The sequence below is a fragment of the Rhinolophus sinicus genome, chromosome 12, assembly GCF_057876585.1.
Source record: "Rhinolophus sinicus isolate RSI-liver-muscle chromosome 12, RSI-T2T, whole genome shotgun sequence".
NCBI classification, from domain to species: domain Eukaryota; kingdom Metazoa; phylum Chordata; class Mammalia; order Chiroptera; family Rhinolophidae; genus Rhinolophus; species Rhinolophus sinicus.
The window spans coordinates 11,896,625-11,911,103 of NC_142512.1; the positions used below are offsets into that span (position 1 = coordinate 11,896,625).

Consider the following 14,479-nt stretch of genomic DNA (forward strand, 5'->3'; position numbering starts at 1 on the left):
GTTGAGCCCATCCCGACAGGCCAAATCTGAATCTGATTGGCCTGATGAGCTTCGAAGCTCCAACCTGCTGACTCACTGGGACTCCACCCCACCCAACTCGCACAACACTGGAGGCACTTTTCTCCACGAGCAGCCAAGCCCTCCCATATTGCATTCTTTCTTAGAAAACGTTCAGAATCCATGCGCCCCAGGCAGGTGGTGGCTGGGCTAAGTGTGCTCTGCAATTTTTGCTGAGTCACTCCAGGCTCAGTACTGGCACCAAACCAGAGTCTAAATTATCCTGGTGACCACAACTCTTCCCACTCTAGTGACTCCATGAGACCCTGCCTCACCCAACTCATGTATTGCAAGAGGCTTTATCAGGGGCTGAACTTTAAGGGAGCTGGCAGGTGGCAGCAGGCCTCTGGGTGTCCTGGCTTTTTGCAGAGTTACCCCAGGCCTGATATTGGTGGCAGCATCCTCATTTCACAGCATAGCCTCTCCTACAGGCCTCCAGGTTTAGCACAAGCAGCGGACAACTGCAGATTACTTTATAGCTTTTACCAGGACGCCCCCAGCCAGTAACAGGCAGTGTCTCACCTGGACCTGCACTGGAGCCCCTCCCAAGGAGTCACAGAACCAACATACTTGGAGGTTGGCTTCAGACCACAGCAGAGCACCACCCAATTAGCCCTACAAGTGGCACAAAGGGTGGTCTCAACAGGTACCAGTGTCCACTGGGGTGAATTTCACTCAGTAAGGTAAGCCTCCTGCACAACAGCCCATAAGCTGTGGACATGGCCAAACCCCACAGCCAGGCAGCCTGAGGGTCAGTCCCAGCCACTGATGTGCCAACAGCAATCAAGGCTCAACTATAACAAAAGAGTACACAAAACCCACACAAGGGGCACTCCTGGAGCACCCAGAGCAGGTGACCAGAGAGACTGTGCAAGGGCCCCAGAGAACACCTATTACATAATGCCACCTGGCCAGATCTACCTAATACATGCAAACAAACACACAGAGGCAGCTAAAATGAAGAAACAAAGAAATGTGTCCCAAATGAAAGAACAGGAGAAAACTCCAGAAGAAGAACTAAACAAAATGGAGGCAAACAATCTACCAGAGACAGAGTTCAAAACAATCGTTATAAGGATGCTCAAGGAACTTAGTGAGAACTTCAACAAAGAAATAGTGAGCATTACAAAAGATAATAATGGAAATTGTAAAAGTGATTTCAAAAGTGAAGAATACAATAACTAAAATGAAGAATGCACTAGAAGGAATTACTAGTAGGCTAGATGAAGCAGAGGATTGAATCAGCGATTTAGAAGACAAGGTAGCATAAAACACCCAATTGGAATAGGAAAAAGGAAAAAGAACTTAAAAAGTGAGAGTAAGCCTTTGAGCCTCTTCTTTTGCTCGGCCCACTCCAAACTCCTTGGAGTGTACTTTTTCTCCTAATAATGCCACCTTGGGCCCTTGAGCCATTCTCTACTGCTCAGGTTTACGCCTATTTCTTTGAAGTGTACTATCCCTTCTAATAAACTGTTTTTCTGCTGCTTTACCTTGGTATCTCGTTCAATCCTTTGCTTGAGATGCCAAGCACCGGGACACTGCAGAGAGAAGGGCCCTCTCCACAGTAACAATTCCACCTGCCTTCAGAGGTATCAAAACCATGTATTTAGGTAATTTCTAGAGAATATGAATATAATCAATAATTTCAAATTTTGAACAATAATTTATCAGTTCAGCTCGCTATAAGACAGCATGTAGATCAGAGTTGAAAAAAAAATAGCTGTTCTTTTTTTAATGATCAGTTTTAGCAATGATTTTAAAAAGTTATTCTTAAACTTTTTTGAGCATTATTTTACTTATTCTGTTTGAACGAATGAAAAGGTACTAAAGCAGGGCCCGGTTGGGACTCCCAAAAAAGAGGCTTTGCAATATCCCTAGCCTCGCCTCTCCCTGCCCCAGAGCTTAACAATTGATCAACCCACTCCCGGAAGTTTGACCTTAAAACGTCCCCTGTCCCAGTTCCCTGCTTTAAATAATTACCCTGAAACTTATGCTTGCTTACTAGTCACAATGCCCCCTGTGCTTGCCGATTACAATCTTCATGACCTAGAATTCTTTCCAGGTTACTGTCATCCCTGCTCCTGTGTTGATGACCACATTGGAGAGCCACATTGCCACAGGGGAGGCTCCATGCAGACCTCCAGAACCATCATGTAGCCTTTGGAGGAAGGCCCAGATTTTCCCTTAAATATCCAGGCTGGTCTGAGAATGTTAAGGCAGTTTTTGGGGGTGTTAACCCGCTGCCTTCTCAAACCATCAGTACTCTGATAATAAATGCTTATTCTATGACCCTGCATCCCCCCCCCAAAAAAAAATGAGAATAGTTTAAGAGACCTCCGGGACAACATCAAGCATAACAAAATTTTCATCATAGGGGCACCAGAAGGAGAAGAGAGAAAGCAAGGGATTGAGAACCTATTTAAAGAAATAATGACTGAAAGTTTTCTAACCTGGCGCAGGAAATAGACATACAAGTCCAGGAAGTGTAGAGAGTCCCAAACAGGAGGAACCCAACAGGCCCACATGAAGACACATTATAATTAGAATGGCAAAGTTTAAAGACAATGAGAAGATCCTAAAAGCTGCCAGAGAGAGGCAGCTAGTAACTTACAAGGGGACTCCAATAAGACTGTCAGCTGATTTCTCAAAAGTAACTTTGCAGGCCAGAAGGGATTGGCCTGAAATATTCAATGTGTTGAAAAGAAAGGACCTACGACCAAGACAACTCTACCCAGCAAGGTTATCATTTAAAATCGAAGCACAGATAAAAACCTTCCCAGACAAGAAAAAGCTAAAGGAGTTCATCAACACCAAACTAGTATTACAAGGAATATTAGAGGGACTTCTTTAAGATGGAAAATATATATATATGAATAATAAATGGCAGTAGCTACATATTTATCAACAATTACTTTCAATGTAAATGGATTAAATGTTCCAATCAAAAGACATAGGAGGGGTGTCCTCTTCCTGACTGGTTTTGGTGACTTAGAGCTGCTGATAGCAAGATGTCTTCAGGAAATGCTAAAATTGGGCACCTTGCCCCCAACTTCAAAGCTACAACTGTTATGCCAGATGGTCAGTTCAAAGATATCAGTCTATCTGAATACAAAGGAAAATATATTGTGTTCTTCTTTTACCCTCTTGACTTTACCTTTGTGTGCCCCACGGAGATCATTGCTTTCAGTGATAGGGCAGAAGAATTTAAGAAACTCAACTGCCAAGTGATTGGTGCTTCTGTGGATTCTCACTTCTGTCACCTGGCATGGATCAACACACCCAAGAAACAAGGAGGACTGGGACCCATGAACATTCCCTTGGTGTCAGACCCCAAGTGCACCATTGCTCAGGACTATGGGGTCCTAAAGGCTGATGAAGGCATCTCGTTCAGGGGCCTGTTTATCATTGATGATAAAGGTATCCTTCGGCAGATCACTGTAAATGACCTCCCTGTTGGCCGCTCTGTGGATGAGACTGAGACTAGGTCAGGCCTTCCAGTTCACTGACAAACATGGAGAAGTGTGCCCAGCTGGTTGGAAGCCTGGCAGTGATACCATCAAGCCTGATGTCCAGAAGAGCAAAGAATATTTCTCTAAGCAGAAACGAGTGCTGGGCTAGCGGATAGCCATGAGAACAAAACCTCTTGTACTACTGTCATGCTTAAAACACAAGTCCTTAGATTTAGCCCAGATGTGGTATGGGATAGACAGGCCTTTATTCCTGTGGAGGAAATGGCCTGAACTTTGCTGTGAGGCAGACCAACTGATGTGCACAGTAGTGAGGCATCACTTTTGATCTTTTGTAGTTTCTATTAAACTGGAACTGAGGGGGGAAAAAGACATAGGAGGGCTGAATGGATATGAAAACAAAACCCTCACATATGCTGCCTACAAGAGACTCACTTCAGATTGAAAGACACACAGAGACAGAAAGTAAAGGATGGAAAAAGTTATTTCATGAAAATGGAAATGAAAAATAAATTTTAAAAAGCTGGGGTAGCAATACTTATACCACATAAAACAGACTTTAAAACAATGGCTATAAGAAGAGAAAATGAAGGACCCAGTAATCCTACTTCAGGGTATTTATCGGAAGAAAACCCAAATGCTACCTCAAGGGGATGTGTGCATCCATATGTCCATTGCAACATTGTTTGCAATAGCCAAGATGTGGAGGCAGCCTGGGTGTCTCGATGGATGAATGGATAAAGAGGATGTGGTATATACAATATATATAATGGAATATTGCTCAGCCATGGAAGGGAATCGGTTTTTGCCATCTGTGGTGGTATGGAAGGACCTGGAGTGTGTTGTGTTGAGTGGAGTATATCAGACAGAAAAAGACACATGCAATGTGATTTTGCTTATGTGTGGAATCTAAGAACCAAATTAACAAACAAAACAGAAACAAACTCACAAATACAGAAAACATTTTGATGATTGCCAGATGGGAGAGGTGTTGGGGGTGTGGAAAGAAGGATAAGGGATTAAGAAGTATAATTTTGTTGTTACAAAGTAGTTATGAGGGTGTAGGGTATAACATAAGGGATATAGTCAATAATATTGTAATAACTATGCATGGTGTCAGATGGATACTAGATTTGTTGGGTGATAGATGGGAGGGTGTTGGGGGCAGGGTGAAAAAGGTGAAGGGAGTAAGAAGTACAAATTGGTAATTACAAAATAGTTATGAAGATGTAAAGTAAAAGCATTGAGAATATAGTCAATGATACGGTAACAACTATATATAGTGCTAGGTGGGTACAAGATTAGTCAGGGGGATCGCTTCTTAAACTATATAAATGTCTAACCACTATGCTGTACACCTGAAATTAATATAAAATAATATTGAATGTCAACTGTGACTAATAAATTTAAAAAGGGGTGGGGAGGGAAAGGAAAATAAGAGGTCCAAGTTTCCAGGCATAAAACAAATAAGTCATGGAGATGTAATGTACAGCATGGGGAATATAGTCAATAATATTGAAATAACATGGTACGGTGTCAGGTTGTTGCTGGACTTATCACTTTTTTAGGTATATAAATGTTGAATAACTATGGTGAACCCCTGAAACTAATATAATATTGTATGTTAGCTATATTTTTAATAAAAATCTCAATAACAAAAAAAAAGAAAAGAAAAAGGAAATAAACTAATATGCTCTAGATACTTCTGGGGTTGAAATTGAAATAGAAATTTTAAAATAATATAATTAAAGGACTATTAGGGTATTACATACCAAACTGTGGGATTCAGCCAAAGTAGTAACCAAAGAAAATTTTATAACCACGAATAACCTTGTAAGAACATAAAATGGAAATAAACGAAGTAAGTTTTTAATTCAAGAATCTAGATACAGACAAATAAACTTAAAGAAATAAAAGAAAGGAATGAGTAAGATTGAAAGTAGAATACAATAAAATAGAAAAAAAGGGTTAGTTGGTAAAACTAAATTAATCATCAACACAAGTGACAAAAATTTGGCAAATATGATTTAAAATAAAAAGAACAAAATTGAATTATATAAAGAATAAAAAGGAATGGATGACTACATAGGAGTTTTTAATTGTAAAAGATATGCACAAAAATGTCAAAAAATCTAAAAACTCACAAGAAATAGGCAATTTTCTAAGAAAATACAAATTTTCCATATGGACCACCCCCCCCCCAAAAAAAAATCAAGTGGGAACTCTGAATAGACTAATCAACAGTCATGACAAAACTTAAATAAGAGTAAAATATTTATCCTCCAAAGAGGCAATAGGCCAAAAGAGTTCATGAAGGAACACTACCAAACCATAATGGAACAGATTATTCACATCATAAACACATTGTTGCAGAAAATAGACACAAATGGAAAGCTACTCATTTTACACTAGCATGATCCTGATATCAAAACTAGAAAAGAGGGCCGGCCCGGTGGCTCAGGTGGTTGGAGCTCCGTGCTTCTAATGCCTAAGGCTGCCGGTTTGATTCCCATATGGGCCAGTGCCAGATGGGTCAGTTGATTGGAGTGCAGGCTGTCAACCACAAGGTTGCCAGTTCAACTCCTCGATTCCTGCAAAGGATGGTGGGCTGTGCCCCCTGCAACTAAGATTGAACATGGCACTTTGAGCTGAGCTGCCGCTGAGCTCCCAGATGGCTCAGTTGGTTGGAGCACATCCTCTCAACCACAAGGTTGCTGGTTTGACTCCCACAAGGGATGGTGGGTTCCACGCCCTGCAACTAACAATGGCAACTGGACGTGGAGCTGAGCTGCACCCTCCACAACCAAGATTGAAAGGACAACAACCTGACTTGGAAAAAAGTCCTGGAAGTACACACTGTTCCCCAGTAAAGTCCTATTCCCCTTCCCCAAAATAAAAAAAAATTTAAAAACTAGAAAACAATAACAGAAGAAAACAGAAGAAAACTTTGACCCAGTCACATATAAACTCAGATGTAGAAATCCCACACAAAAATTAGTAAACTTAAAGCAGCTGGGAAATAAACAATATTATGTCAATAGGTTTCCAGAATGTTAAAAGTGAGAAAACATACCACAAAATTCACTACATTAACTAGTTAGAGGAGAAAAAATAATAATAATCTCAATAGATGCAGAAAGAAAAAAAATACACACTGATAAAATCCAATGTGTTTTTAGATATAATTCACATACCATAAAATTCACCATTAAAATATACAATTTGGTGGTTTTAGTAGATTCACAGCTAGGTAACCATAACCACAATTTAATTCCAGAACATATTTATTAGTTTCATAATGCTGCTACAAACATTTGTGTACAAGTTTTTATATAAGCAGATGTTTTCAATTTTGGGGGGCATATACAAGTCACCTTTAAATTGCTCCTCCTCACGTTGAACACACTTATCCCATCATTCTTGCCACTTTCTGAAGCAGTTCTGGAAGTCTTCTTTCGTGAGTGTCTTTAGTTGCACCATAGTGGCTGCCTCGATGTCCTGAATTGAGTCAAAACATTTACCTTTCATGGTCATTTTGACTTTGGGGAAGAGCCAGACATCGCATGGTGCCAGATCTGGTGAATAAGGTGGATGGGGGCACACCGTAATGTTTTTATTTGACAGAAATTGCCGTACCAGAAGCGATGTGCAACACAAGCATTGTCATGATGGAGGATCAAACAGTTTGCCCATTTCATGTTAATGTATTGTTTGTGATCCATGATTTACGGCACACTTTAAAACACACCTTCTCTCAACCGTAGCTCACACCCGACTAACTGCACCAAACAAGTTGAAACTTGTCACACACTGTTACTAAGATTCAACTTGCTGCTTCCCGTATTGAAGATTTCTGCCTTTCTGTTGGATGGCACTCAGCAGCAGCCATCCAATACTCACATATTTTTTATCGTAAGTCAGATGGAAAAGAACAAGAAACATGACTTCTCTCATATAGGGGATATAGAACAAAAAGCAACAAATAAAAAACCCAGCTCACAGATACAGACAACAGAATGGTGGTTACCAGAAGGGAAGGGGGGTGAGGGGAGGATGAAGAGGGTAAAGGATGTCACATACAAGGTGACAGAAGGAGACTTGACTTCAGATGGTAAGGACACAATAGAATATATAAATGTTGTATTACAAAGTTGTACATCAGAAATTTATATAATGTTATTAACAAATGTTACCCCAATAACTTTGATACATTAAAAAACTAGAAAAACATAACTTAAGATTTTTATAAAGACTCGGAATAAACAAAAATATATCGTACTTGAAAGACTCACTATTATAAAGGTATCGAATCTCATCAAATTAATCTATTCATTCAATTTAATCTAAATCAAAATCCCAACAGGATTTTCCATATAATCTGATTCTAAAATTCATACAAGAGAGTGCAACAATTGTCAAGACAACTTTGAAATAAATGAATAATTAGGGAAAATCTGCCCTATCAGATATTAAAACATGTGTTATTGGCACAGAAATATGGTACAAAATATGGAATCCAGAAACTGATTACATTCTCTCTCTGTGTCTGTGTCTCTGTCTCTCTCCCTCTCTCTCATACACATAGCTAGATTATAAATCTCAATATTTTCTTTAAAAACATTAGTTTGAAAATATAGAACACATTTATGACCCTGAGTCCTTGAGTTAGGGAAGGGCGTTTTACAATACACACACACACACACACACACAAAGCAAAAATATAAAGAAAATATTTTTATAACTTTGATTAGATAAAAATATAAACTTCTATAAGACTGAGATGTAAAGTTAAGACCTTTATTAAGCCAAGAGAAACCTTTAAAACTTGTATAAAAAAATATATGATTACAATTACAACATACAGAATTCTACACAGAAATTTTTACATGAGTTAATATCGAAATACCCAGGGATGAAGGGAGTGGTTAGGGGCATATATATGAAACAAGACTGACCATGAACTGGTAATTATTAATGTTGGGTGATATGTACAATGGGTTCATTACACCAGTCTCTTTACTTCTGCATATTTTTGAAAATTTTCCATATTTTTGTTTATATGTTAACATGGAAAATGATCCAAGAGTATAGAATGATAAAAGCAAGGTAAATACATAAACTACTTATACTATATTTTAAGTATCTGTATTATAAATTTTCTATGGGACAGTTTTCTTAGGCCAGTTTCACTAATTTATATTTTCCTAAGTATAAATTTGTAAATGCACAGGAAAGGTCTGAAATATTATAAACCAAACTGAGATCGGTGGTTGACTCTAGAGAGAAGGGAGTTACCTGCTTTGTGAGTGTTCATCAAAGGGGACTTTTAGCCTAATCTATAAGGCTTTCATTTTTCATGTAATTAAAATGTAAGAGGTTACACAACTGCATATATTTATCAAAACTCATAGAAATGTAATTGTTCTGCATCCTGTCTGTGGTGGTAGTTACAAAATCGATGCACATGTAAAAACTTACAGACCGATACAACAAAAGAAGTGAATTTTATTATAAAGTTTACATTTTATTTCATAGAAGCAAAGAAACCTCATACAACTGTTGCCTAAAAAGGATGATTTTTTTACTGTGTATAAATTATACCTCAATGTACCTAACCTTTACAAAAAGAAAGATTTTAATTAAAAAGAATGGTTACGATATAATTTGTTTAAAGAATAGGATATACATTACATTAGTGGTACATTAATTTTGAAAGCAGATTATAAGGCATATATTAATATATACTCTATATGTGTATATAGTATGACTCTACTTATATGTCTACATGTTATTTTATTGCTGCATATTGGGATTATAGACATTTTTTCTTTACTGATTTTCTTCTACAATGAATACATATTATTTTCTAATGAAATAATAATTTTTTTCAACATTGAATATGTAGCACTGGCCCAGTGGTGGAAACCCATTGTGGAATCTCCTTGCAAACTGGCTCTGCTGCCCAAGCCCAGATTCCAAGGGTAAGCCTCGGCAGTGACCCAAGGAATGAACTGGGGGGTCCCTATGGTATCAAATAAGGAAAAGTGGTTAGGGCCCTGACAGCGATGCGTTGCCGAGTATCTGATCACCGACTTACCACAGGCATGCACAAAAGAGTTTGCCAAAACGAATATAGCGCTTAGGAACTTACTTTGAGGCCCCACCAGGCACTGTCAAAGATTACCTTCCTAACATACTAGAAAGCATTCTCTGCCGGCAGAATGGCCCTTGTAAAATTATTTATAGGAGATTGGTTGACATACTCAAAATGATATGAATACTTCTAATTATATCCAAACCTGACAAATGTCAGTACAAATTATGCTGAGGGTTCATGTTGCCAAATGTCTTGCCCTAACAAAGAGAAGATAGCTGCAGCATCAGCACATTAGTTCCTATATAAGCATGAGAGATCGCTCCTGCCTTATTGCCACCAAGAACCCAGAGGTAAGTGATGGGGGCCTTGGGACCTGACGGACCCCAGGGGGCAGAAAGAGCTTACCCCATGACCCTTCTCTGAGCCTGAAACTGTTCCTCCCAACTCTGACCTTTATTTTCATAGATTTAAGCTTTGAAGCAGGGGAATTTTAATTCTGTAACTATCTTACTGGAAATTCAGAGCTTTGCTAATAATAAAAAAGAAAATAAAAAACGTGTTGTTTTACAGTGTTAGATACTTCTGAACCTGCATTTTCATCTGGAACTCCAGAGGTAAGACTCAGCTTTATTCATTTGTTGATCTAATGAAGCAGGGAACAACACTTAATTACACACCACTTCTATGTTTTGCAACTATGCAAGTAGGTGGTGCTTCCGAATAGTCTTATAAATGCTAGTAAGTCATTTTTTCAGAATATCTTATTCTCTGAGACAACCCTCACTTGAGTTCCAGGATTAAAGGACCATTAAGGAGAGGATGAATTTTTATAGTGCGTTCTCAGCTGCACTTAGATCTGTCCAGGGCAAGCTGTTCCATGCCAGCTTCCCTCTACTGCAAAGCGATGAATACTTAAACATTGTACCAATATGTTTTAAACACTCTGGGAAAATTCGTATCTAAAAATCTAACACCAACAAACATCTTGTTTAAAACCATAATATTTCAGCTCCTTTTTGATGCTTCACTATTATTTGTTTTTAGAAAGATTCATTTAAATTCATTGTTCATTTAAAAGATCACAAGTATTACACGCACAGAGTGTTAAATATATACCTAACTTGGAAGAGATCCTGGCCCTTCCCCGAGTAATTATACCTGAAAGTAAAGGAAAGATTCCGTCAGTCTAACAGACTAATGTTGCAGGGGCACATCTACCAATCACAGGACAATGGCTTACATGAGTGTGACAAACTCTAAAATTTTTGTCTCTCTTTTCTGGATGGAAAGAAAAGAAGCCTGTGGCATTTATGTGGGAAGAAGGGGCCTTCTCTGTGCTGAAGCTCTCATTTCTCTGTGGTTAGGTCTGTTAGCCGACAGTTGAAATCTCTCATGCCAGAAGAAGATTGTCAAAAGAGATTTTGGAATTAAGGCAATGCTAAGTCTCTTGGTAGCAAGACAAATGACTACTAATCCCGAGTACTGAGAATTTATTATGAGATTCTTTTAATGACCCACTGAGAGACGCAACACCAAATATTAACATCAAGTAGATGTTAAAAATAATTATGTGGTTTATGAGTTAAAAAATGACCATCTAAAAGGCAAAGATATTTTTGATAGCTTTGAAAATATCAACCTTCATTTGCACAAGACAAGCTTCTCTTCCTAACTCTATGATTGCCCTAGCACATGGCAGTTGCAAACATTATGCAAAAGGAAAAGTAGGGATTAAAGAATGACAGTTGCTATAAAACAATCCAGCAACAGTTTTAGCTATTGATACTGTTACAGTTTAGAGATTAAAACCGGCAAGGATTCCGTCCTCATTCAACCGTAGGCACACTAGCCCTAAGGATCAACATACAAGCAATTTGGGAAGGGAATTTTCAAAGTCCTGAAAATGAAGACTGAAATGGCAATCTCATTCCACACCAGTCCTGCGTTAGTGCTTCTGTGTTAAACAGGTAACGGCAGCTTGGAAGGATAGTTACAGCCTAGGCGGTAGAGGTTCAACATTCATTTCAAATCCTAACTCACATGTATGACTTCTGGTTTCCTTTTCTCCAGCTCTCTCATTTCTTCCCCAAGGCAGACTCCTCTGCTCAATAAATCACAGCCATGAGTTCAGATGCAGAGATGGCTATTTTTGGCGTAGCCGCCCCCTACCTTCGAAAATCGGAAAAAGAGAGGATTGAGGCACAAAACAAGCCCTTTGATGCTAAAACATCAGTCTTTGTCACGGAGCCCAAGGAATCCTACGTAAAGAGCATCATACAAAGCAAGGATGGAGGAAAAGTAACTGTAAAGACAGAAAGTGGAGCAGTAAGTAAAAACATAAGGAGAAAATACTCCCCCCCCCTTTTTTTTATCTCCTCACTTTGAGCTGAAGCCTTATCTATTGCTGATACAAGCACCCTTCTAGTCCATTTATAGACACCAGATTTAGAAGGCAAAAGAATTCTCAGTAGTAACCTCATTTCTCACCTTCCCAGCGACCCACAGGACGTTAGCCCACTAGTATCAGCCTGCACCATTTCTCTTCAATTCCCCAGTTCCCAGTCTAACTGCCCACACCTGGGGAGATCAAAGCTAACTTCTCCTATCAGAACTACTATTTACTGAGTTAAATAATGTATTAATATCCTCCATTACTTCCCCCCAAATAGAAGTTTCTTGAAATGAATGGCAAGGACAAATTTTAAAAATAACCTTTTAAAACAAGAGTGAAAGGATATAACCGGGTAAACCGGGGACAGAAGAAAAAAACTCTTTTTAAAAAGGTAGTGTCCTAGCTCATCATAGGAAACAGATTTGCTTAGCACCAAATTCTGAAATGAATATATTTTCATGACTTTATTTAAAGGAGAGTGTCTGCAAGTGTAGTTTTATAACCCAAACCAACAGGCAAACAGAAACCCTACCTCCAACCGTTAATACAAACTGGTCTCTAACTTTACTTGCCAGACTCTAACTGTCAAAGATGACCAAGTCTACCCCATGAACCCTCCGAAATATGACAAGATCGAGGACATGGCCATGATGACCCATCTCCACGAGCCCGCGGTGCTGTACAACCTCAAAGAGCGTTACGCAGCCTGGATGATCTACGTGAGTGCCCTTCCAACGTCTCTTTATTCCATTTAAAGAGTGAAAACAAGATCCACATGTTGCATTGTCTGATTTTCTCAGACCTACTCGGGCCTCTTCTGTGTCACCGTCAACCCCTACAAGTGGCTGCCGGTGTACAACCCCGAGGTGGTGGCTGCCTACCGAGGCAAAAAGCGCCAGGAGGCCCCGCCCCACATCTTCTCCATCTCTGACAACGCCTATCAGTCCATGCTGACTGGTGAGTGAGCGATGCAGCTATTTACAGAAATGTGGCAATAGAATCTTTAATGAATAAACAGACTTTGTCTGGGCCTCGATGATAATAATACACTGCAGCCACGTGGGGCTTCACTGTTTGCAAAGAACTTCCAGAGCCGCAGTGTCGTATGTGCTTCCCAGCAGCCATCTCCATTTTGTAGATGAATAAAGTGACGCTGAGTTCACTGACCTGCCCAAGCTAACCTAGCTAGTCACTGGAAGCCTCGTTGAAACAATTAACAGAACTCTGTAAAGTTATCTGTTACTTTCCCATATTTTTCACTTTCTGTTTTGGATAGAAAAAAGTTCAAATAGATTAATTTTAAATATCCACATCCACAGCAATCAAGGAAAACAGTTACCGGCTATAGCTGGAAAGCTTTGTAAAGCCTTATCTTGAAATGCCACAGCTGATATTGCCAGCTTTTTGGGTAAAACAAGAGTAAAAAAAAAAAAAGAAAAAGAAAGAAAGCTATGACTTTTCCCAAAGATGCCTCTTTCTCTGAAAATATATTTCTTAATTATTTCAAAGTCTGTTATTACTGCCTTATCAAAGTATAAAAAGCTTTGATATGCATTATAGGCCCAAACTCAGCATTAAAACCTTTTATCTTCACACTCCAAATGTATTGCTTTTGGAAATATTCTAAATTCCTGAGTTTCCTGTTGGTCCATGGGATTTTGGAAACTGAGAGTGTTTTGTTGCTTTGTTTTTTATGTCTGTTTTGTTGCACTTGTTTTTTAAATTGTCCTCTAAAGAAGAAGAAAGAAGAAAAAGGAATAAAATAGGAATCTTTTATTACAAATAGGCCAGTAGTTCTGTAAGGATTTCATGCCAGTAAACTGTTCTTTGGTTGTGAACAGAAGCTAACCACCTTCCAAAAAGTATCCAAATGCTGGCTCACTGCAGAGGTTTTAATACTCAGCAGCTGCATTTACACTGCCTCCACCCCTACCAAGGTCCCCACCTCAGCAGCTTTGGAACTGCTCCAAATTCAAGATTGCTTATGACTTCCAAACATGATTTTCATATAAATCCAGGCAAAACTGTGATATTGGACCTGGTTGATGTTAGTTTGGCATTGCCAGAAGAGACTAGAACATTATTATCTATGCTCTCACTAGATGTGATGTGATCTTCATGATTTTTCTTCTATTGGAAAAAGAAATCAATCTGAATATGTTCCAAAATCTGTATCTACTTCCCTGAATAGAACTTTAAAGTTCTCTAAAATCTATATCTACATCTAACTAACATGTAGATTTGTACCCATTTCTCTGAATAATTTTTAAATTTAAGAATTCTCAAAAATCTATAATCTATCAATATAAAATTAGAGCTTTCACAAATCAGAAAGTTGGTATAAATCCAATACATTGATTATATAACCAGTGACAATTTTTGTTTTTATTATTTAAAAATGTATATAAAGTAAAAAGGAAAACCAAAGTAAATGATAGTGCTTTTTATAAAGCATTTTGGGATCCT

At 38.6% G+C, this 14,479-nt stretch overlaps 1 protein-coding gene and 1 pseudogene across 2 annotated transcripts in view; both read left to right on the forward strand.

Moving 5' to 3' along the window:
- Positions 1 to 3,054: 3,054 nt before the first annotated feature.
- Positions 3,055 to 3,822, forward strand: LOC109460144 (peroxiredoxin-1 pseudogene; annotated as a pseudogene).
- Positions 3,823 to 9,892: 6,070 nt separating this feature from the next.
- MYH8 (myosin heavy chain 8) overlaps positions 9,893 to 14,479 on the forward strand; it is a 28,206-nt gene continuing 23,619 nt past the window's right edge. Inside the window, exons 1-5 of one of the 2 annotated variants that reach the window (XM_088801916.1) lie at positions 9,893 to 9,971; positions 10,192 to 10,235; positions 11,692 to 11,946; positions 12,589 to 12,732; positions 12,814 to 12,970. In XM_088801916.1, coding sequence (XP_088658042.1) covers positions 11,743 to 11,946; positions 12,589 to 12,732; positions 12,814 to 12,970 — 505 coding nt within the window. In that variant the 5' untranslated portion in view covers positions 9,893 to 9,971; positions 10,192 to 10,235; positions 11,692 to 11,742. Of the gene's footprint in view, positions 9,972 to 10,191; positions 10,236 to 11,312; positions 11,589 to 11,691; positions 11,947 to 12,588; positions 12,733 to 12,813; positions 12,971 to 14,479 lie in introns of those variants that run through there. The other variant, XM_019755219.3, reaches the window with a different exon arrangement.